The sequence below is a fragment of the Mixophyes fleayi genome, chromosome 3, assembly GCF_038048845.1.
Source record: "Mixophyes fleayi isolate aMixFle1 chromosome 3, aMixFle1.hap1, whole genome shotgun sequence".
Taxonomy (NCBI): domain Eukaryota; kingdom Metazoa; phylum Chordata; class Amphibia; order Anura; family Limnodynastidae; genus Mixophyes; species Mixophyes fleayi.
In genome coordinates this window covers 30,738,976-30,760,776 of record NC_134404.1, presented here as the reverse complement: position 1 = coordinate 30,760,776, position 21,801 = coordinate 30,738,976, and the positions used below count along the sequence as shown (strand labels likewise).

General features: G+C 42.4%; 1 protein-coding gene across 6 annotated transcripts in view; it reads left to right on the top strand.

The window, feature by feature from the left end:
* SUPT3H (SPT3 homolog, SAGA and STAGA complex component) overlaps positions 1-21,801 on the top strand; it is a 410,193-nt gene that overhangs the window by 172,165 nt on the left and 216,227 nt on the right. For all 6 annotated transcript variants that reach the window (XR_012689525.1, XR_012689527.1, XR_012689528.1 and 3 more), the window contains exon 3: positions 8,729-8,813. Coding sequence is in view for 2 of the 6 variants with exons in the window: in XM_075201312.1 (XP_075057413.1) it covers positions 8,729-8,813 (85 nt within the window). In the remaining 4 variants the exon portion in view is untranslated. The remainder of the gene's footprint in view (positions 1-8,728; positions 8,814-21,801) is intronic.

Below are 21,801 nucleotides of genomic sequence, written 5' to 3'. Positions count from 1 at the left end.
TACTGTCAGCTTAGAACCCGGACCACAGTTGGCCTTAGAGTGGTATAATGTGAGAATACATCTGGGGTAACAAGGGTGCCATTATTTAGTGTGGGTGATGGAAAGAGGGAGCACTGTAAATTAACTTTATGTTCACCTGAAATTGGACCACTTACATCACTTTAATAGTTTTAATTAAATGTTTCGCTTTTGCTTGTAGTAATTTGCCAGCTGCTTGTGCTTTCCTGACCCCAAGTCACTTCTAACATAGCATTGAGCTCCGTGCTGTCTACATAAAGTGAAAATCTTCTGCATTCTGTCCTTTAATTTGGAATGCCAGGCTGAGACTTCCACCTGCCCATGACTGGCCAGCTGGGGGGGCGTGGGTGCCCTACACAGCAGTCCAGTAGGCACCATGCATAACCGATGGATATACCCTACCTCTGTATCTTAGGCTAAGCTGTACCACCATCTCTTTGTCTCTATTAGGAAAATATGAATCATAAATTGTCATCTTCTAACTACGTTTCTTCAACCTGCTGGTATAACTTTAACATCCACTCCTAGCAAAGGGGGATTCTAATGACCATATATAGCTGCTAAGTATTGTCGCCAGAGATCTAGACTGGGGTGTCGAGGCTTTATCGATCCATATTATACCTGTAAGTATATTCTTACAGGTTACTTTCTGAACATCTATTTTTTACCCTTTATGTAGTTTGGGCTCCAAAACACAGTTGTTAACACTAGTACCCCTTCATGTTGGCCAAAAGCGGGGTGTACCACTGATACTCTTTAAAGCTAGGTGGTCCTACTATCCTGCTATATGTGTCTCCTGTCTGCTGCAGAAAGTGGAGCAGTTCTATAGGTTGGACCATTAAGTATGAGGAATTGGCCTAGCAATTCATTAGGGACTGTGCACAGGTGAATGTCTCAGTAATGTTATTGGTTTTCCCATGAATTGGTAAACTGCCTTCTGATGAAAATAGCAATTCTAGAACAAACTCTAATGGATGTTATCTTCCTCTGGTCAACTAGCTTCTGCTGGAAGGCCACTGGGCAGCATGGTGGCTTAGTGGTTAGCACTCCTGCTTCACAGCACTGGGGTCGTGAGTTAAGGACCATGGGCCTGATACATTAAGGATCTTAACTTGAGAAACTTCTTATTTAAGTCTCCTGAACAAAACCATGTTACAATGCAAGGGGTGTAAATTAGTATTCTGCTTTGCACATAAGTTAAATACTGACTGTTTTTTCATGTAGCACACAAATATCAACTTTAAATTTCAGTGTACAAATAAGCTATCAAGTATTTGTGTGTTACATGAAAAAACAGTCAGTATTTAACTTATGTGCAAAACAAAATACTAATTTGCACCCCTTGCATTGTAACATGGTTTTGTCTAAGAGACTGAAATAAGAAGTTTCTTAAGTGAAGATCCTTAATGAATCAGGCCCCATGTCCTTATCTGTGTGGAGTTTGTGTGTTCTCGCCATGTTTCCATGGGTTTCCTCTGGGTGCTCCGGTTTCCTCCCACAATCCAAAAACATACTGGTCGGTTAATTGGCTGCTCACAAAATTAACACTAGAGTGTGTGTGAGGGAATTTAGCCTGTAAGCTCCAGCGGGGCATAGACTGATGTGAGTGAGTTCTCTGTACTGCGCTGTGGAATTGGTGGCGCTATATAAATAAATGATGACGCTGTGTTCTAGTGCTATATTTGCTACCTTTTGGAGTAATGCTATTTATCCACATGTGTGACAATTACTGCATTATGTCATATTGTTCGCTTAATGATGAAAATGTCATTTGTAAGCTGATGTGGGTTAGTGTCTATTTTACTGCATTCTGACCACCCGCACCGCAAAACCACAACCAAGAAGGGTTTTAGTGGCAGTCTGTTTCCCTCTGTGCTCGTCCCTTTGAAGCCGCACAGTGCAGGAGGAGTGACAAATGCCGTTTACCAGCTGCTCTGAGAAATGTCAAATGGAACTAACGCCACACTGAGGATTTCATGTATACTGACTGTCTGGCAGCTCATTTACTGCTGCACACAGTCATCACAGCATCATTCTGTCTCCCTGAAATACACACAATCCCTGTATTTTATATCCTCTTTAGCTGGTGAGATCATGTGCTGGGAGTTGCATTGTAAAGCTGGCTGCAGCGGAGTTGTAGAGTCCTAAAACACATTTAGGACACGAACTTCCAGCTACAAATAGTAGTTTTCGTTTGGATGGCCACTGGGACAGTACACTGTGTACAATTCATGTTTGAAAGGGACCCAAAGAATAAAACAATAACAAATAATCTATAGCTTTAAAATCTATTAAGAAATTCTTAATAATTCTAGATGCATTTTTATGTTACATGTAACTTGTAATGTTTTTTGTTTTTTTTTTATGTGAAAAATGTTGGCACTTTTATTTTAGGGATCGTTTTACGGTTTTTCGAATTGATTGTGCTGTCAGTATATTTGAAAATGTGGAACACAGATATTTATGAATATTCTCGTATATCATATTTTACCGTTTTAACAAATTTGTTATTAATAAAACGGTTGAAAGGGTTTAAAACTGGATAGAGACACAGGGACACCTCCCATTTACTCCACCTTTCACATTGAATCTGTAGGATAACGATGGAAGGACTGACAGCGTTACTTCGGCTGTTATTTAGTCTGGACTGCAAATGTCCAGACATTTCCCTATTACATACAGGGGTATATTTACTAAACTGCGGGTTTGAAAAAGTGGAGATGTTGCCTATAGCAACCAATCAGATTTTAACTGTCATTTTGTAAAATGTAATTAAATAACTAGAATCTGGTTGCTATAGGCAACAGCTCCACTTTTTCAAACCAGCAGTTTAGTAACTATACCCCCCACAGTGGCTATAAAAAGTGTTCTCTCTCTCTTTGGCATTTTTCAAATTTTGTTTCCTTACATCATGGAGTAAATATGGATTTATTGTGGAATTCTTGCTTCTGAGCAACACAAAATACTCTCAAGTCAGTAATTGCATAGAAAAAAACAGAAAAAGGAGTGAATGCATAAGTAGTCAATTGTTTTCTAAGATACACCTTAAAAGCCATGGTGAATTCAGTTGTCTTCAGAGTCACATCATTAATGGATTGAAGTCCACCTGTGTACAATTATAGTGTTTCAATTGATTTTAAAATAAATGCACTAGTCTGTGCAAGTTCCCACATTTAGTTAGTGCGTTTCCAAATCAGCTTCATTATAAATATCAATGGACATTCAAAGCAAATCTAAATGAACAGTGTTCTCCCCAGTAAATACTGTCAGCTGGGTGGCATTAAGAAGTAGCTGGGTGGGGACAGTGTAATACTTTGCAATAATATTGAAAAATGTTTGATGTTATTGCCCACTGGACTGGTCAGACTGGTGGTCAGTGGTCTAATACACACTGCTGGCTGTAGTGCTGACATAGTGCCTGTTCTGTCCTATAATAATAGGACCAAGAACCGGGAGGGAAGTAAAAGCAGCCGGGTGGAGCACCCGGGAAATAGGTGCTGGGGAGAACACTGATGAAAGTTATTAAAAAACACCTATCAGGTGAAGGATTTAAGTAGATTTGAAAGACTTATTTTCCCCTAAAGCTCTGTCAAATCTATCATGAAGAAATGGAGTGCGTGTGAAAGACCTGAGAGAACTGTGAATTTAGCTTCCTAGTGAGAAGGGTACTTGATAGGAAGTCGCCCAACAAACTATGGCAACTAGTGGGAATCAGTTGCTGGGGCAGCAATGATCTGAGTGCTTTACAAACCTGCTCTTTTATAGGAGGTTAGCAAATAGAAAACCATTGTTGAAGAAGACTCAAGGGAAACCTGACCAAGATTTTGCCAGAAAATAATTTTATGGCAATTCGGAACAGATTCTGATATTGTGCTGGTCCATTTTCTAGATTAAGTAGTGTGTTCTGGAGAACATAATCTAGACAATAAAATGGCCAAACTAAATGAAACCCTCATTTCTGACATTATATTCTATTTCTGTATCTCTGTCTTGTGTGTGTGTGTGTGTCTCTCTCTCTCTCTCTCTCTCTCTCTCTCTCCCCCTCTTGTTCTCGCTCGCTCTCTCTTGCTCTCGCTCTCTCTTGCTCTCGCTCTCTTGCTCTCGCTGTCTCGCGCTCTTGCTCTCGCTGTCTTGCTCGCTCTTTCCCGCGCTCTCGCTCTTTCCCGCGCTCTCGCTCTTTCCCTTTTTCTCTTTCTCTCATAAGTTAAACAAAAAGAAATCAGTGTGCTGAGTTAAGCTACTTCAATTCATGTGCTAGTGACCAGACCAAGAGCCTATAAGCAAACCATAGTGATATGGGCCTGTGATCCAATTAATATCAGTGTAATATAGCTAGTATTGCTCTCCATGATATAAAACTAGCTATGACAATTCAGGAGAAACTTTTAATTATTAGAGGTTCATGCTTGCAAATGTCATAAATTTAGTAGATGTGTTCTCAATATTTACACACCCCTCTTCCCAAAAGAAAATGCTGGAAATTCAGTATTTAAGTAGAACCACAATTTATAACAATTAACTGCTTGTTTTGTTTGTTTAGTGTGAAATTGAAAACCACAATAAAGTGTTCTAGACACGAGAGCTGGTTTTGGTAATATTCTGAAAAGCAAACATGCGGTGTCTAAAATAATATTGGAACCAATGTTGTAGCACTATCATTGCTTTAAATCTTAGTAGCGGTTTTTAATGGCAGTAAAAGTGTGTATATGAGTGTGAGGATGGTACCTATCGGTTCAACTGACCCCCCTATACCCAGTTCTGCTTGTTCAGGATCGGTGGTAGTACTGCAAAGGCTTTTAGATGCTGCCTATTCTATGCACTCTCGGTCACTGCCAGACGTCCGTGGAGTCTAATCGCTAATTACACACCTCAAGTCAAAAGCGTTCGTTTGTGGTGTCATTGATGTTTTCTTACCCACCTTGAAATGAGTTATCATTGGGTTCAATATGGAAGTGGGAGCAACACTTTTAAGTCGATTAGCTTCTTGTAGAGTGTCAGTGGCTGTCATAATCAGGTTCAGCATTAGCTGTTGTAGGCCTGGACCTGGGGACACCAGAAGTTCTCTGGCAACTCTTTCCTCGTACAACTAGTTTATCAAACGTATTTTGCTTCATTAGTAAAAAAAAAGTAAGTGGTGGAGTAAACAGGATCAATTGATGTGTGGATTTGGGGTGAATTGCGCAGAGCAGATTCTCTGTGATGATACTAGGACATTAGTGTAGGAACCCATTGAGAAGTCCTGGTATCTAGGGGTTCAGGGTCACACAGTCAAAGAGAGTAGATGGGTATAATAATATCTTTAGTACAAAAAATGAATATCAAAGCTATAGATATATACACACTTTAAATCAAACCCCAAGTGCTCAGCACACTCCAAATAAGATTTCTTAAATCATTAAGATGAATAGTCTTTACTGTGCACGAAACAAGTTGCGTTATGCAGTTCTCAGGACAATTGGTGGTCCAGTGAGTGCCGAAGATGTCGCCGGAGGAATGAATATTTTCAGATTGTTCAAAACAGAACAAAACGTTCCAAAACACTCTCCTGACCAATCTGTGGCAGTGATCCTCCTCTTCTTACTTGATTGTACCGGCCCAAAATCTCTATACTCACCAGGGATCTGAACCACAGTCTTTCTGCTCAAACAGTCCAGATTAACAGATCCGCTAGCGACTCCGGATGGAGAACAGGTTCTCCGCTTCAGGATGGATATGCACAATCTATACACGATCCGTACGGCAAATGCATCTTAGTCGTAGGAATGACAATGTAGCTGTTGAGAGACAAGACTCTACACCAAGCTCAAGAAATCCTGGAACACCCTGATGTCTTTCCTGCAGGTTTTTTTTAAGGAATCCAAATTTCCCATGCTGTGAATCCAACCCTACAGGGTTATTCACGGGTCAGCGATGCTGCGATTGGCCAGGAGATGTTAGCGGCACAGAGATGAACAAGTCTGTCAGAGTCCAGAGAACAGTAGTGACCAGAACTGGTTAACAAGATTCCTGATCCCATTTAATGAAAAGTAACTCCTCATTTTAACCCCTTACAAGCATTAGTTGCATTGCAGGGGCTTTAGAAGTTGCTGACTTGCTGTTTCTCAGAGGATGGAGGTCAGCAAATTTTGTATCCACCATCTTGTATTTGGTAAAAGCAATGGGATTAATAGCTGCAAACCTTCTGGCTTATTTAAGAATACTATGGGCATTCTTATATTTATTCCTACATGGATTGTCCATAGACAGCGGTTACACCGAAAATGTAATAAAGACGGGAACTCCCAGGTAATCTTTTCAACAAGCAGTCTATATGCTCACACTGTGAAGATGATGCACATTGCACCAATGTTGACACATGCGTCATACTCTACTCTGTAACGTGGTGAAACTACACAATGTTTTTTGTAAAAATAAAAATTGTGGCTAGTGGATGGGCGGGGCTTTGTCCGCCATCGATTGTGTGTCTCCTGGCTACAAAAATGTATCCGGCCCATTTCTCCATGAACTCTGTATAATGGGGAATCTCCCTACAAAATTAATGCAGTAATTATGGTTTTGTACTTCTTCACAGATCCAGTTTTTGTCCTAGTTTTAAAATCTGAAAAAAAAAGTGTAATTTGTTTTCTTATTTTGAACACTTCCTAGTGCTGGGTGTGAATGAGGTATGATACTCAGGCAAACACAATGCATGAAGAGTGTTAACAGAAATGAGTCAGCCCGCGTTGTGCGAGAAAGAAGAGGAAGCGTTTGTGGCCGGGCTTACGTGGGGTTTTCACTTCTTTCTGCTGAAAACCACCATGCTGATGTCTAGAAGATGTGTGTGTGTGTGTGGAGGGGTTAGCAGCTGGAGTGTGGGAAAGATAAGTGCGAGATGTAGCTGACATGAAATGTCTTGGCAGCCGTTTCAGATAAGGGGTCAACGCCGCTAAGCGGCGAACTATTTCTTTACAGATACTAAGGCTTGGGGAGAAGTTATTTCTTTAACCAGCCTATTGTATTAAAAATTTGAAAAACCCATCGGGTTCCAAAGGTAGCTACCTCCTTTCCCCCATGTAGCTTCTATTCCATGTTGTATACTAATCCACTAATATTGTCATGGGTGAAAAGTAGCATATGCCAATCACAAGCACACACACAAATCTATGGTATAGTTAATAAAATATTTTATCAACTATAAAATCTATTAAAGTAGATCAGGTATATCATCTATCAGATTTGATCAATTAAAATAGATCAGGTATAAAGACAAAGGAAAAATGTTTAAGGGACACTAAAGGTAATGATTGAAAGTTCATATTTAAAAAAAAAAAACTTTTTGTGGAATGGGCTGATTACAGGCGACTGACAATTACTTCTGCTGTTTCTTTCCACCTTCCTCTCCATAACTTAATTTTGCATCTGTGTCGTCCCATTGACAGGACCGGGGGGATGGGGGATTGTGCGGTTAGTGAGTAAGTTGCTTCTGCTGCCTCATCTAATAATTGATTTAAGTGGCTGTGTTAAGTGTTTTGGATGGTTTTGTTTTTTTTCAGGGTTTTTTGTAGATATATTACTTATCTGTGCACACCAGTGTGATGTTTTATGTTTAGTGAAACTAAGGACAACTAAATTGTTCACTAGTATCCTGTTGCTTAGACACAGATGGTAAGGACAGGTAGTGGCAATGTTTATAAAGCGAGTGTGAAGTCGCATAAGGTTGTATCTTATAGCGGTGGTTAAAGCTTATAAATGTATAGAGCGTTCCTATAGGAACATATATTCGTTCTAACTCAGCTTGGTTACAGCACAAAATAGCACAGGACTCCAAATTATCTAGTTTTACACTTTATAGGACTATAAAACCACTTTATTACTGGTAAGCTTTTATAAATATTTGACGTGACTTCTGAAAGTTTGCTTCTTAAAGCACCAAACAGTAGTTTTAGATATCGCCCATAACGTTTCAAGATACCGTATAAAATACATTTACATGTCATACTAAGAGTTGAAGTTACAAGTACATGTGTCTAGACGAAGCTGGATTTTATTCCTCAAATTTGTATTATTCTTTATTTACAAGACCTAACAGTGCAACACAAGGATACCAAGAGCTTCTACTTGGATAAACTCAAAAGAATAGAAAGGAAAAGTTCTATAAATAATAGTAACAAAGTACAAATACTGATTTTAATTCCAGCTATTTTAATCATAGCAACTATTGGTATTTTAAATATGGGAAGTCTCTGTAAGGACACACAAAAAAGAGCCCCCTCACCTTACATGCCAGAACTTCCTTCATTTAAAATTCAAATTCCTTCACCCCCCCCCCCCCCCCCAACCAATGTTTACTTGGTATTTTAAAAGGGACACGGCAGTCTCTTTGTCACTCGTTTAATTTATATTGAAATCAGAACTGAATAGCAGAACGGAATCATGAACGAGCGCTACTGAGAGTGAAAATGTGAAGGTTTTTTTCTTTTCCTTCATGTTTTCTGTTTACTTTGGAGGGCAACTGTTTTCTTATATTTGAAATTGAATTTCAGTTTATACTTCTCTCCCTGTCACAATTTTGTACCTTCAAGAATTCGGTGTCCCCATAAGCTTGTGCCCCAGACTGCAGCCTCTACAGCCTATTGATAATCAGACCCCCCACTTTGGCCCTCAGTACTTAATGAGGATTCAGCATTATAGAAGGAAAATGATTCATAATGTTATATGCTTTGTGTTTCAGGTTCTCCCTTGGTGATGCCTATCGTCCCTTACATGACACTGCCGTACTGGTGGAAGATATTGTCCACACCCAGCTGATCAATATGGTAAAACATTTCTATCGTCTTATCTTTATCTGTAAGCAGATGAACCCAGTGTCCTGTAGCTTGAACAGCATTAGGTCTGTGAATGTCTTTTGTTTCTATGGTGAAGAACAGCAATGGAATGTTCTGCTCTTCGGAGTTTCATTGAAGTTCCTTCTCCATAGAAATCTTTACTACTGTACATGTGAGCAAATCCTCACTGCTGGAGATGGATCCAGACCATTTCTAGCTTCCTAAAGCTTTTATCAGATACACCCAAGAGTACACATAAGAGAGGTGATTCCTACTAAGTTCACAATCTATGGAAATTTACTTTTGTACTGATCACTTACTAGTTTAACACTTGATGTATTTCTGGATGTTAGGTTGCGTGCATGCAGGGTGTTTTCATTTGTTTTTTTATTTTAACAACAATAAATATCAAATATTTGTAGATTCATGTCTACTATAATAAACTTACTATAATCAAGATAGATTTTAGAGCTTTTATTTTGAAATATGCTAGTGGAATGTATACAAAACATGGGAAATAAAAGGTCTTCATTTCCCTATATCTTTCCATGAAGCAGGTGATAAGCAGAGATAACTATATCACTGTGATCGGAGGCTGGACCCCAGCCTTTCTCTAGGAAGACACTGCACAGCTTCCTGTAGCCAAGTGTTTATGTACTATCCAGATTGGATAAATAGAATATCAGACGTTTTCTTAACCTATGCCCCTCTAAGCCTGTGCAGGGAAGTGAAAGCCATTTCTCATGGAGGGTTCTCATTTGGCGTGACATCTCCTAACCCTAAACAAGAAATAAGCAAGTGGATGGGGATATGAAGGAGAAGAGACAGGACAGCAGGCAGACAAATTGCTTTTTTAACCTACTGCCTCCAGCTTCTAGACAGTCCTTTGGTGTAGAGGAAGTGAAAGTGCTTTTAATAACTCATTGTTTTGACCACTGATTGGGACAGGAGGAAGCTCTTAAATCAGATCTGTGTGCACCCTTGTTCTGGGGCACATGCTTGGGATAAATTATAAAGTCGTCTTTCCAATCTTACGAGAAAAACATTTTTTATCTTTTAGGGAATATTAATTTTCTTTTAGTATTTCCTCTTATATGCAGAATTGAAAAACGTCTCTACTTATCTGCATTTATATCTATACTTTTACCTTAATTATAGCCAGGCTAGTTTTTAGCATGACCACTACCTAAGGGGACTCGCCTTCACTACTAAGCTGTATTCCTTTTATGCACACTGGCATTTTTTTAAAGCCATTTTTTCCATGTTTACAACAAATAAAAAATGCAGTAATTTCAAATGCAATTTTATTGTTCCTTTTTGCTCCTGTTTAACATTGTCGTCTTATACCCCCGTACATTTTCAGTATGCATTAAATAAGATGCATCTAAAACACCTGTGTGCACATGCCCTTAGTCAGGATACAGCCCACACGTGATATCATAAGCACACTGTAAGTCTAAAGCTACGGCAGCAAGATAAATATCAGCCTAATGCTTCCTATGTATAAGATGATAATAAATAATTTAGCATAGCACGGTAAGCTGATATTTTCTTTTCATCGGTATATACAATAATGCATATTAAAAAAAACCAAAAACGTTATCCATGCTTGTCCTTAACATTGCATATGTGTGGATATCTAGCAAAATGAAAACATAAGGTATTGGTTCATATTTTGATTAAAACATTTAAGCCTGCACCCCAGTGTCAAGGATACCTCATTGTATGTAGGTCATCCACTGACCTATATTAAGATTTTCAGAATGCATATTCACCTGGGTGCAAGAATCTTGGCTGCTAGGCCAGGGGAAACAGCATGGGGAATAAAGAATTAAAGGGTGCATTGTGTTCAAATAAGCCTGGGTAGATCACCTATGCTAGAAAGAGCCACGTTGGAACGGCTCATGAAACTGAAATAGCAAAATTAAACCAAACTAGTTACAAAACTCTCTTCCTTTTGTATCGCTTCTCCTAAATATTCCCCTTGTGTTTTAGAGTCTATTTTTCTTGGATATTTCCCTTAGGCAATTCCTGGTGGGATCTTTTCGACATTTCATAAGCATTGTTCATGGTTAGTTTACCAGCATGATGTGAATGTTTACCTGCACAGTGTAGTAAACGATGTCTAATGACTGTCGTCTAGGAGACTTTTGTACAATGCTCCTTTGCTTCAGGCCTTTGTGCAGACACTCCCATTATCTGATTAAAATAAGGACAGATTGCTGATCAGTCCTAATAACTTCTGATTTCCAGGAGCAGTTAGAGAGGTGTAGCTGCTCTAGGTACTGCAGTGATTGCCAACTATCAGGAAACAATCACAGCACTCTTGACTTAATCCAGACCTAGGGTTCCCTCTTTGATTACCTCATTGTGTTTGACAAATGCTCCAGCAGACGCTCTGTGTTTTACTTCCCTCTAATGTTATCCTTTCCCTTCTTCAGTCTTGGCTCATTCATACAGATTTATTGTCGCTGTTCTTCTGATAGAGCTTTGTGGGTCATGTGGGGACTGTAACACAAATCAAATCCCTTTAACATATGCCTGGTCTTCAGGGTGGGGAGTAATGATCCTCGGATTGTCTGGCGAGTATTAAGAAACAGCAAAGGCGATGGTAACGTCTCCTGGCGAGAGCTGACTCCATATAACTGGTGTCTGGTCACCACACTAGCCAGACAAACCCAGTCCACCAAGCCACACTCACCACCACTTCCATCCACAAGCAAGCCCTAAAACGGGCTGTTTACTTGTCTGACAACATTGTGGTCACAGTCATTATTTTACTGAATCCATTATTGTTCTGCGTGTGTCTCTTATTTGTCTGGAAACCACGGCGGTGGATAAATGATAAAATTACTCATGTTTTTATTAATATTATCCAGAACAGTTTTTAATCACATTTTTAAGCCGTGAAAGACAGCTCTAATCAGTGCCGTAACTAGACATTTTAGCGCCCTGGGCGAGGCAGGGCACCGGCGCCCCACATCTAAATGGGAGTGACATTTGCCAAGTGGGTGTGGGCAGCCTATATATATATATATATATATATATATATAGTAGAGAGAGCGCTCGCTCTCTGATGCATTTGGCTAAACATGGTTAATGATAGTTGTTTCTAAAAGTTATTCCAGTGATATACAACATATATTAGGCTAGGGGTTCCCAAACTTTTGCAGTTCGCGGCACCCTTAGAGTCTCTATAATTTTTTCAAGGCACCCCTCCAAAATAATTACCGAGCAGTCCTGTTTTAGAAGTAGTTTGGTCAAAAAAATGTAATAAGTATTTAGGTCAGGACAGAAATACTTATTTAGTTGTATGCAAAAATGCCCCCTCTGCATCCAGACACTCTGCCCCCTCTGCATCCAGACACTCTGCCCCCTCTGCATCCAGACACTCTGCCCCCTCTGCATCCAGACACTCTGCCCCCTCTGCATCCAGACACTCTGCCCCCTCTGCATCCAGACACTCTGCCCCCTCTGCATCCAGACACTCTGCCCCCTCTGCATCCAGACACTCTGCCCCCTCTGCATCCAGACACTCTGCCCCCTCTGCATCCAGACACTCTGCCCCCTCTGCATCCAGACACTCTTCCCCCTCTGCATCCAGACACTCTGCCCCCTCTGCATCCAGACACTCTGCCCCCTCTGCATCCAGACACTCTGCCCCCTCTGCATCCAGACACACTGCCCCCTCTGCATCCAGACACACTGCCCCCTCTGCATCCAGACACACTGCCCCCCTCTGCATCCAGACACACTGCCCCCTCTGCATCCAGACACACTGCCCCCCTCTGCATCCAGACACACTGCCCCCCTCTGCATCCAGACACACTGCCCCCTCTGCATCCAGACACACTGCCCCCTCTGCATCCAGACACACTGCCCCCTCTGCATCCAGACACACTGCCCCCTCTGCATCCAGACACACTGCCCCCTCTGCATCCAGACACACTGCCCCCTCTGCATCCAGACACACTGCCCCCTCTGCATCCAGACACACTGCCCCCTCTGCATCCAGACACACTGCCCCCTCTGCATCCAGACACACTGCCCCCTCTGCATCCAGACACACTGCCCCCTCTGCATCCAGACACACTGCCCCCTCTGCATCCAGACACACTGCCCCCTCTGCATCCAGACACACTGCCCCCTCTGCATCCAGACACACTGCCCCCTCTGCATCCAGACACACTGCCCCCTCTGCATCCAGACACACTGCCCCCTCTGCATCCAGACACACTGCCCCCTCTGCATCCAGACACTCTGCCCCCTCTGCATCCAGACACTCTGCCCCCTCTGCATCCAGACACTCTGACCCCTCTGCATCCAGACACTCTGACCCCTCTGCATCCAGACACTCTGACCCCTCTGCATCCAGACACTCTGACCCCTCTGCATCCAGACACTCTGACCCCTCTGCATCCAGACACTCTGACCCCTCTCACGCTGTCCCCCTCCTCTGCCCTCTGCCGCGCTGTCCCCCCTCCTCTGCCGCGCTGTCCCCCCTCCTCTGCCGCGCTGTCCCCCCACCTCTGCCCTCTGCCGCGCTGTCCCCCCTCCTCTGCCCTCTGCCGCGCTGTCCCCCCTCCTCTGCCCTCTGCCGCGCTGTCCCCCCTCCTCTGCCCTCTGCCACAGGGGTGCTGCGGGCCAGCCAGGGAAAAAACAACAAAACAAAAACTTACAAATCCGCCGGGTGCCGAGACCCAGCATCCTCCTCTCTCACTGGGGAAGGATGCTGGGTCCCGGCGTCCTGCACCACACGCATTTGTACATTGACAAGCTGCATGAGAGAGGAGAAATCCGGCCTGCGGATTTCTAAGTTTTTGTTTTGTTCTTTCCCTGGCTGGCACGTGGCACCCCTGTGACAGCGCCGCGGAACACCTGGAAGCAGCGGCACACATTTTGGGAACCGCTGTATTAAGGGATAGGCTTACTATGTAGGAAGGGAGGGGAGGCGAAAAGTGATGGGAACAGACAGGGGAAAGTGGAAAGGAACTGGGAAAGTAAAAGGCTGAAGGCAGGTAGCGGGCGGCTGCAGCGCTCCCTTGGGCATGAGCCCTGCGCGATGGCACCGCCCGCACCTGCCTAGTTACGGCTCTGGCTGTAACATAAGTAATCTCTTTACTAGAAGAGCTTGTTTATGTTCAGGTAAAGTGTGAGCGGCGCGTGCATATAGGTGTATACACTTTTGGAAAGTATTGGGGTTGCCAATGGAAATAAGAATGTCACATGTCCTGCATGCTACCACCATATTAATTTCAACATTTTCATTTGCAGAAAAAAATGCGTGCAGTCACCAACAAACCAGATGCTTTAATTTCTAACCTGTACTAGTAAATCTGGTGGTTTGGGTTAGAGCATTATTTTTCAACTATGTGCACACCAGTTTTTTTTAAATGACCCTCTGTGCCTTAAGATATAGCTCCAGTCCTGAAAGGGTCGGGGCTTGGTAAAAAGTGGGTATTTTGGGGAAGATCTAGGCAGGGTTGGAGCTGGTCAGGAAACTTGTGTTTGTTTTTGTTAGGAACCCCTCCAGCCGGCACAACACAACCCGGAGTCTACTCTGCCAGTCAGGTGTTCACTGGAGCCCCTGATGGTGGGGACAGGCTGGGCTGCAGACTGACAGAGGGTCGTGAAGTGTGTACCGGCTGGGGAGAACCCAGGCAAGCGGAGGGAGGACCAAGCAGAGGTCAAGGGCCGGCAGCAGATAGCAATTCCAATTAACAAGCCGAGGTCAAGGGTCACGAGCAGACAGGAAGATCGGTAAACAGGCCAGAGGTCAGGGTCACGAGATACACAAGCAAAGTCCAAATCCAGGCAAAGGGTCATACACAGGTAATCAGCAGAAAGTTCAACAGGCAGGAACAAGGCACAGAGCAGGTCAGCAGACTGGAACAGACGCTATAACCGGCAATGAGGCAGCAGACCTCATTGCCTTAAATACAGACCAGCAGCCAATTAAAGCCTGGCTCTGACAATACACAGCCCCCTGCATAATTGATTTGATACATTAATTAGCCCGCAGGCTAGTGGACCTGATGAGCGCACGCGCCTGGCTTTCTCTCATTGTTGGGACGCGGCGCTGAATAGGAGGCGTCTGACCGTTGCCAAGGCAACGGCCGGGTCACAGCCGGAAGTGACGTCCCGGTCGCCATAGCGACGGCCGGGACGCAGGTGAGTGAGTCGCGGCGGCTGGGCACCGCCGCGGCTCGTAACAAGTTTTCTGGTTATATTCCAGTTACTAGAGGAGTACACGCAGATTTTTTTCTGATTGCCAATTTTGGCCGGTTTTCCAGTTGTCTGGCATAAAAAGACACCATTCATTAGGGTCTAGGAAATGGAAGGATTGGGTACCAATGCCACCAAGATTGATAAATGCACATTGGTTTTAACCTCCATGAAGTTTGAACTGCGCAACCCAGGGAAGTGGTGAAAGTGCAACATAACCTGTATCGAAAACTCACAAACTAAGACCAAGCAATATATGCCGGCTTTTAGCGCCCTTTTGGGATTTACCGTCATTTGTGGATATAGTCCAGTGGTCTAATACTCCCACAGGTCTGCACATGACCAGAGTTTGTATCCCCCCCCCTCTCATGCTAACAGAAGGCAATACCAGGCCCTAAAGCCTCCCTGCTTTTGGTGGGCCCAATCCAGCTACCTGGGATTCAGTAAATTTGACATGGCAGCGACCAGTTGTTGCCAGCTGTGCAGCTGTTAACAATTGTTATAAGACAAATCGGACAAAATGGAACGTTAAATGCTATAGTGAATCAATGTCTACCTTTATGTCTTGTGCCAAGTGCATCCCAGGTGTACTTGACCTTAATTGACCTGATCTGGGCACCCGTTTTGTCACAGTTAGTTTCCATGTTTCTTTTGCTTTTTAAACTTTCTCCTGGCTGGGAAGACTTCCATTTTCTCCTTAAAGTGTATGAGGCAGTGAGAGAGGGTGACGGAATTTCTTGAACTTTTCAGAAAAGAAAGCATATGTACGATTTCATTAGATAACAAACAATATTTCTGTTTTTTTTTTTTTATGTTTTCTTTTCTTTGTCCATGGTACTTAGAGTTCCGGAATGTTATTAATTGCTGTTAAATGCCTACATTGTCAGAAGAACTTTTTATATACTTCTAGCGATGGTGAATGTTACACTGTACAAGGCAGAATGTCAAAATTCTGGAACCTGACATGTTTTTAAACATTATTATTTTCTATGCCTGGGGGATTTAGGCAGTGAAGGGTTGTGATATAGGCATTTACTTGGTGCTTTAATGCAAATCTTAAAATAGACTGACATTTTTACAGGCCGCCATTGCAGAGAATGCAGGATGGGAAATATGTCTATTTAACACCTTAAAGACCCCGGGCAAATCACTTTAGTGACTAGATTGGCAAACCTTGCTCCTTCTTTCACTTAGGTGTTTATCGTTTCCTCTCTCATTGATAGCCGGGGAAGAGAGAGCCATAAGGTAGAACTGGGCTGTAGATTGTAATGTCCATTCAGTATGTGAATAATGAACATGGCTCCTAAATGGATAGGATAGCTTACCAATTTATATGATAATCACATTACTACACAACTTCTGTCCTAGTTGTTCAACCGCCACAGTGGACTAATGTAACTAGTTCTGATATATCTCTCCCCTCCCTGCTGTCAGCACTGTGGAACCCGTAGATGTAATATAGGTCTGTTACAGAGGGCAAACCTTAGAATTATGCTTAAATAAATCTCCAGTGGTGATGACGAGATCTACTAGTATTAGTACCTGTATGGTTGGCTCTTTTGGCTCAATTCTCCCGTTCTTGTAGACTATAAGATGTGTAATGAAACAGGAATAGTGGTTAAACTCTTGCAGTCACCCAGAAAATAATGTGGCTTGAGTTTGATACGACCACAGTATGCCAACAGAAATTAATGTTATAGGTGCTTTCAGGATGAAAGAGGGGGGGGGGGGGGGGCTGACTTTTGTGGAACCCCTGCAGTCAGTTGTCTGGGTGTAAACGTTCCCTGTTGGCTCATCCCGCATTGCTGGTCATGTGTAAGTCATAGCACGCTGAATATCTAAACAAGTTATTCGTGCGTCCAGGCCCTGAGCACTGCTCATACAATTTGATGCCAGAAGTTCCTTTAATCACTGCTTTATATCGTATACATAAATCTATCTACCCACTGAAATGATTGCAGAAATTCAATACCTCATTGCATTTACTCTAAACTGTAAATATAATCTAAAATGTTAGTTTTCCTTATGCCTGTCTGAGCTGTTATCTCTGTGATTTATACTTGCACATATTTATCCGGATAATTTCCTATATACATAATATTGCAGCAAATGGCATTCTTGACATATGGGCTTGCAGGATTACTTGACTTATTGGTTCTGAAAAGTGGAATCGTAGTTTAAAGTTACAGTACAGGAGTAAGATCTGTTGTGTGAAATTATGGGGACTTAATCTTTTCTGGAATAGAAGTTTTTCTAAAATTCAGAGCACATGCCTTTTAGTTTTATGTAATGTACCAAAATAACAACTGTAGCTGTTAATGGGGGATACGTGGATTCAAGGTTATGGATACAGCTGCTGTGCTAATTCTTAGAGGTACTGTGCTAGTTCCTAGCTCCAGGCAGAGCACCAGTTCATGACTGTTGGTAATCGCAGGTACAGTGCAAGTTCCTGGCTCCAGGCATTCATAACCACAGGTACAAGGTTCGCTCCTGGCTCTAGGTAGTTGGTGATTACAGACAGTTGGTGATTGCAGGCACTGATAGGTCTTGGCTCCAGGCAGTTGATAATCAAGGGTACAATGCTACTTTCTGGCATCTGACAGCTGGTAACTGCAGGTACAGCTCTAGTTCCTTGCTCCAGGCATATGGTAACTGCAGGTACAGCTCTAGTTCCTTGCTCCAGGCATATGGTAACTGCAGGTACAGCTCTAGTTCCTTGCTCCAGGCATATGGTAACTGCAGGTACAGCTCTAGTTCCTTGCTCCAGGCATATGGTAACTGCAGGTACAGCTCTAGTTCCTTGCTCCAGGCATATGGTAACTGCAGGTACAGCTCTAGTTCCTTGCTCCAGGCATATGGTAACTGCAGGTACAGCTCTAGTTCCTTGCTCCAGGCATATGGTAACTGCAGGTACAGCTCTAGTTCCTTGCTCCAGGCATATGGTAACTGCAGGTACAGCTCTAGTTCCTTGCTCCAGGCATATGGTAACTGCAGGTACAGCTCTAGTTCCTTGCTCCAGGCATATGGTAACTGCAGGTACAGCTCTAGTTCCTTGCTCCAGGCATATGGTAATTACAGGTACAACACTAGTTCCTGGCTCTGGGAAGTTGGGAATTACAGGCACTGTGCAAGTTTTTGTCTCCAGCTTATTGAGTTGCATGTAAAACATAATCCTGTGTTCATCATCATCATGATCATCATCATCTATTTAATTATATAGCGCCACTAATTCCACAGCGCTGTACAGAGAACTCATTCACATCAGTTCCTGCCACTTTGGAGCTTTCAATCTAAATCCCCTAGCGTGCATACACAGACAGAGAGAGACTAAGGGCAATTTAATAGCAGCCAATTAACCTACCAGTATGTTTTTGGAGTGTGGGAAGAAACAGCACCCGGAGGAAACCCACGCAAACACGGAGAGAACATGGTCGGGAATCGAACTCATGACCCCAGTGCTGTGAGGCAGAAGTGCAAACCACTAAGCCACCGTGCTGCCCACAATGCCCCATACATTATCCTTCTTAAGAAATTGTTTAGCAGTGTTCCTCACAGTGACAGTGAACACTGAACAGCAGTAATTACTTAACTTTTGTCCCTACCGTGATGGAAAAGTTAAAAGTATTGGGCACCCGTGACAAATTTTCCTACATCACTGCTAAAAACATTGCTGTTTCTGAAAGTATATCTCTTTCTGTTAAGATACTGTGTGATTTTAGCACAGAATTGTATAGGAAACCTTCCTTAGCCAGTCCCATTAGTCTCTGAGGCCACATCATAGACTATATTAACATTTTTGCAAAGCTAGCTCTTGTCTCGCATAAACTCCCTTATTCTGCTGTGCTGTCTCAGTCGGGTTGTTGGCAATGATCATTTGCATTGAGCCAGTCGCTTTGGAGAGCCATTGGAGTTAATACATACACATCCATACATCTTCCCAAGAGAGGGACAAGGAGTGTTTGGAGACTACAGATGAATAAATGTGTATTATAGAAAGGATGAGGGATATGCTGTTATATAAGGAGATGTTTATAATGGGGCCTACAAAATTCATAACATCGCTGTAAATATTATGGGCCTTATTCATTAAGGAAAGTAAGGCAAAAAATGAGTACGTTTTCTCCTTGACAAAACCATGTTACAATGCAAAGGGTGCAAATTAGTTTATTAGTTTGCACATAAGATAAATGCTGGCTGTTTTTTTTTCATGTAGCACACAAATACTTGATAGCTTATTTGTAAATTTAAAGTTGATCTAGGACATGCCCTTTCCCAACTATAAATCTGCCATCACATTTTAAATTTGCCTCCCCCTTAAATACAACATGGTATTGCCAAGGTGCAAAGTTACTCATTTTTTTTTTTTTTTACTTTATGTTCCTTAATGAATGAGGCCATATGTGTTTATATTTGAGGGAAGACTGCCTGCCGTGAAGCACTTGAACCATCTTATATTGACCCCTCCTGATCTAAGGCTCTAAGTCCTTCTAGTCATAATTTCAGCATCTTGGTGAACCTTTGGATCTTGCAGATTCTCTCGAACACAAGCTAGACCCCTTCAATAACCACAATGGTGTACTTGGCAGATGCAGGTCGCAAACACCTCGTTTTTAGGTTTATACTTAGAAATGTCCTGGAGGTCCATCAATGGATGCAGTTCTGCTAAAGTTTGCTTTTAATACCTTTATTTGCTATGTTAACCTTTGGAAGACTAGAACAGCTGTAATACCCATTCTTGGGGGAAAAAAAACCATATAGTATTCTTTACCCAGCAATGATCTTTTATTTCTTTTTTACCATACATTAAATGTGTAAAACTACAGAATTTTCTGCAGCCGTACCTTGGGGTGATTCAATTCGCCGTGAGGTGCCCGTCGGACATCGCCTCAATGCCGGCCAATGCGGTAAAGGATGTCCGCTCATATTGTCCCATAGACACAAGGAAAGTGAGTGGAGATTTTAGTAAAAACTGTTTTCCTGGGACACATGGTGGCACCCCGCGGCCAATTGAATTACCCCCTATGTTGTGGAGTAGCGACTTTAAAAGGTTCAAGAACCATTATACAACTAATTTGCATGAAATGATACAATGATTTCTCACTGGGGTTCTAATCAGGCGTTCAATCAGCAACAAAAGACACAGAGGTGTCGGCAGCATCGGAATAAACAATTCTCCAGCAGGAGAATGAATCATTGCTCCTGTACGAGCAGGTTCTGTCACCAGTGGTGGAGGTTCTGCTTGCTTGCTGAGATCTCTATAATTTCTTATTGATTTGTCCAAATAACCTCCTGCATATAGTGAAACGATAAACTGTACAGATTTCATTCCTGACCACCAGTTTCTGGTCTTTAACCATTACCCCCAACTTCAGACATCAGCACCCATAACCATAAGGCCAATTCCTCCCCACAATATGTGTAACCCCTGAATGCAGCGCTGTGACAAATTGTCCAGTTCATCCAACTCCTTGTGCACAATCTAAGGCTCATTTTAACTCTAATCCGTTTCATTAGCTTAGCCCTGCTACCAGTACTATAAATATGATCTACAGCTCCCTGCACTTAATTCCTTCTTGTTTTCCCTCTGTCAGACGGTAACACTATACACTCAATTTCCACATTTCTGAAATTCCCCAGAAGAGGCGATTTAAAAATGAAAACACTGCTAGCATTAACTTGAATAATCCAGGGGGATAAACAATGGCTAAATGGCAGGCACCGCTCGGTCTTCAGTCTGGTATTTGCAAACAGACCCCTCTTGCCACCCCAGTCACTAAAATAAGTCCCTGTTTTATGGGCCTGTTTTAAAAGACTCGTAAAGTTTCCTGTGCAGGACATTAATTAGAGAGGTTATCAAAATAAGACAAACTAATATAATTTGCGATTGTATAAAATAAAGGAAGTGGAGGTACCACTGGGAGCTAATGAGTCACAGGATGGAAGCAATCTGCTGGCTAACTAAACATTGAGACTTTGTACTAAGTCACTGCGTGTATATGCAGCTCAGCAAACCGGAACCTGCTCTGTGTTTACATGAATGGGATAAAGGAGCTCATAGGAACCATCTGGGACAAATCTCTGCAGCCTCCCGCTTGCTCCTACTGTAAGCGAAAGGAAACACCACAAGTACATGCGAGATGACGGTGCCGTGTGGAACACCTGTCCTGTTGTCCTGCATTATATAGGCAGTAATTATCCCTTATTATCCTGCGCTATACCTAGATAATATCATAAAATATAGATAATGCTGATTGTACGGTGTATTGTCATTGCAGGGGATCTGCAGCAACGATGAGTATTGGAGTTTTAGGGTTACGACAGCACAGGTTTAGACATTGATAGGGAATGTCCAGTGGAAGATCAACCATGCTTGGTGCAGCTATTGCTCTCTGTTGGATTGTGCGGGTGCCTACAAGTTACCAGAGTGTGTGAGATGACAGGAAACCCCTAATTGGCAGCTACTGTTTATCATTTCCCTGTGCGAAATCCCCATACCTCCAAAGGTGGACATCACAGGTAACTCCTAATGCCTTAATAATAATTCTAATAATAACAATTATTATTACTATTAGTGTTTGATTGGAATTTTTTTTTTATAAATAACCTAAAGTATTAGGTGTGTGTGTGTATGTGTATGTATGTGTGTGTGTATGTATGTATGTATGTATGTATGTGTGTGTGTGTATATGTATGTATGTATGTATGTATGTATGTGTGTGCATATATATATATATATATATATATATATATTATA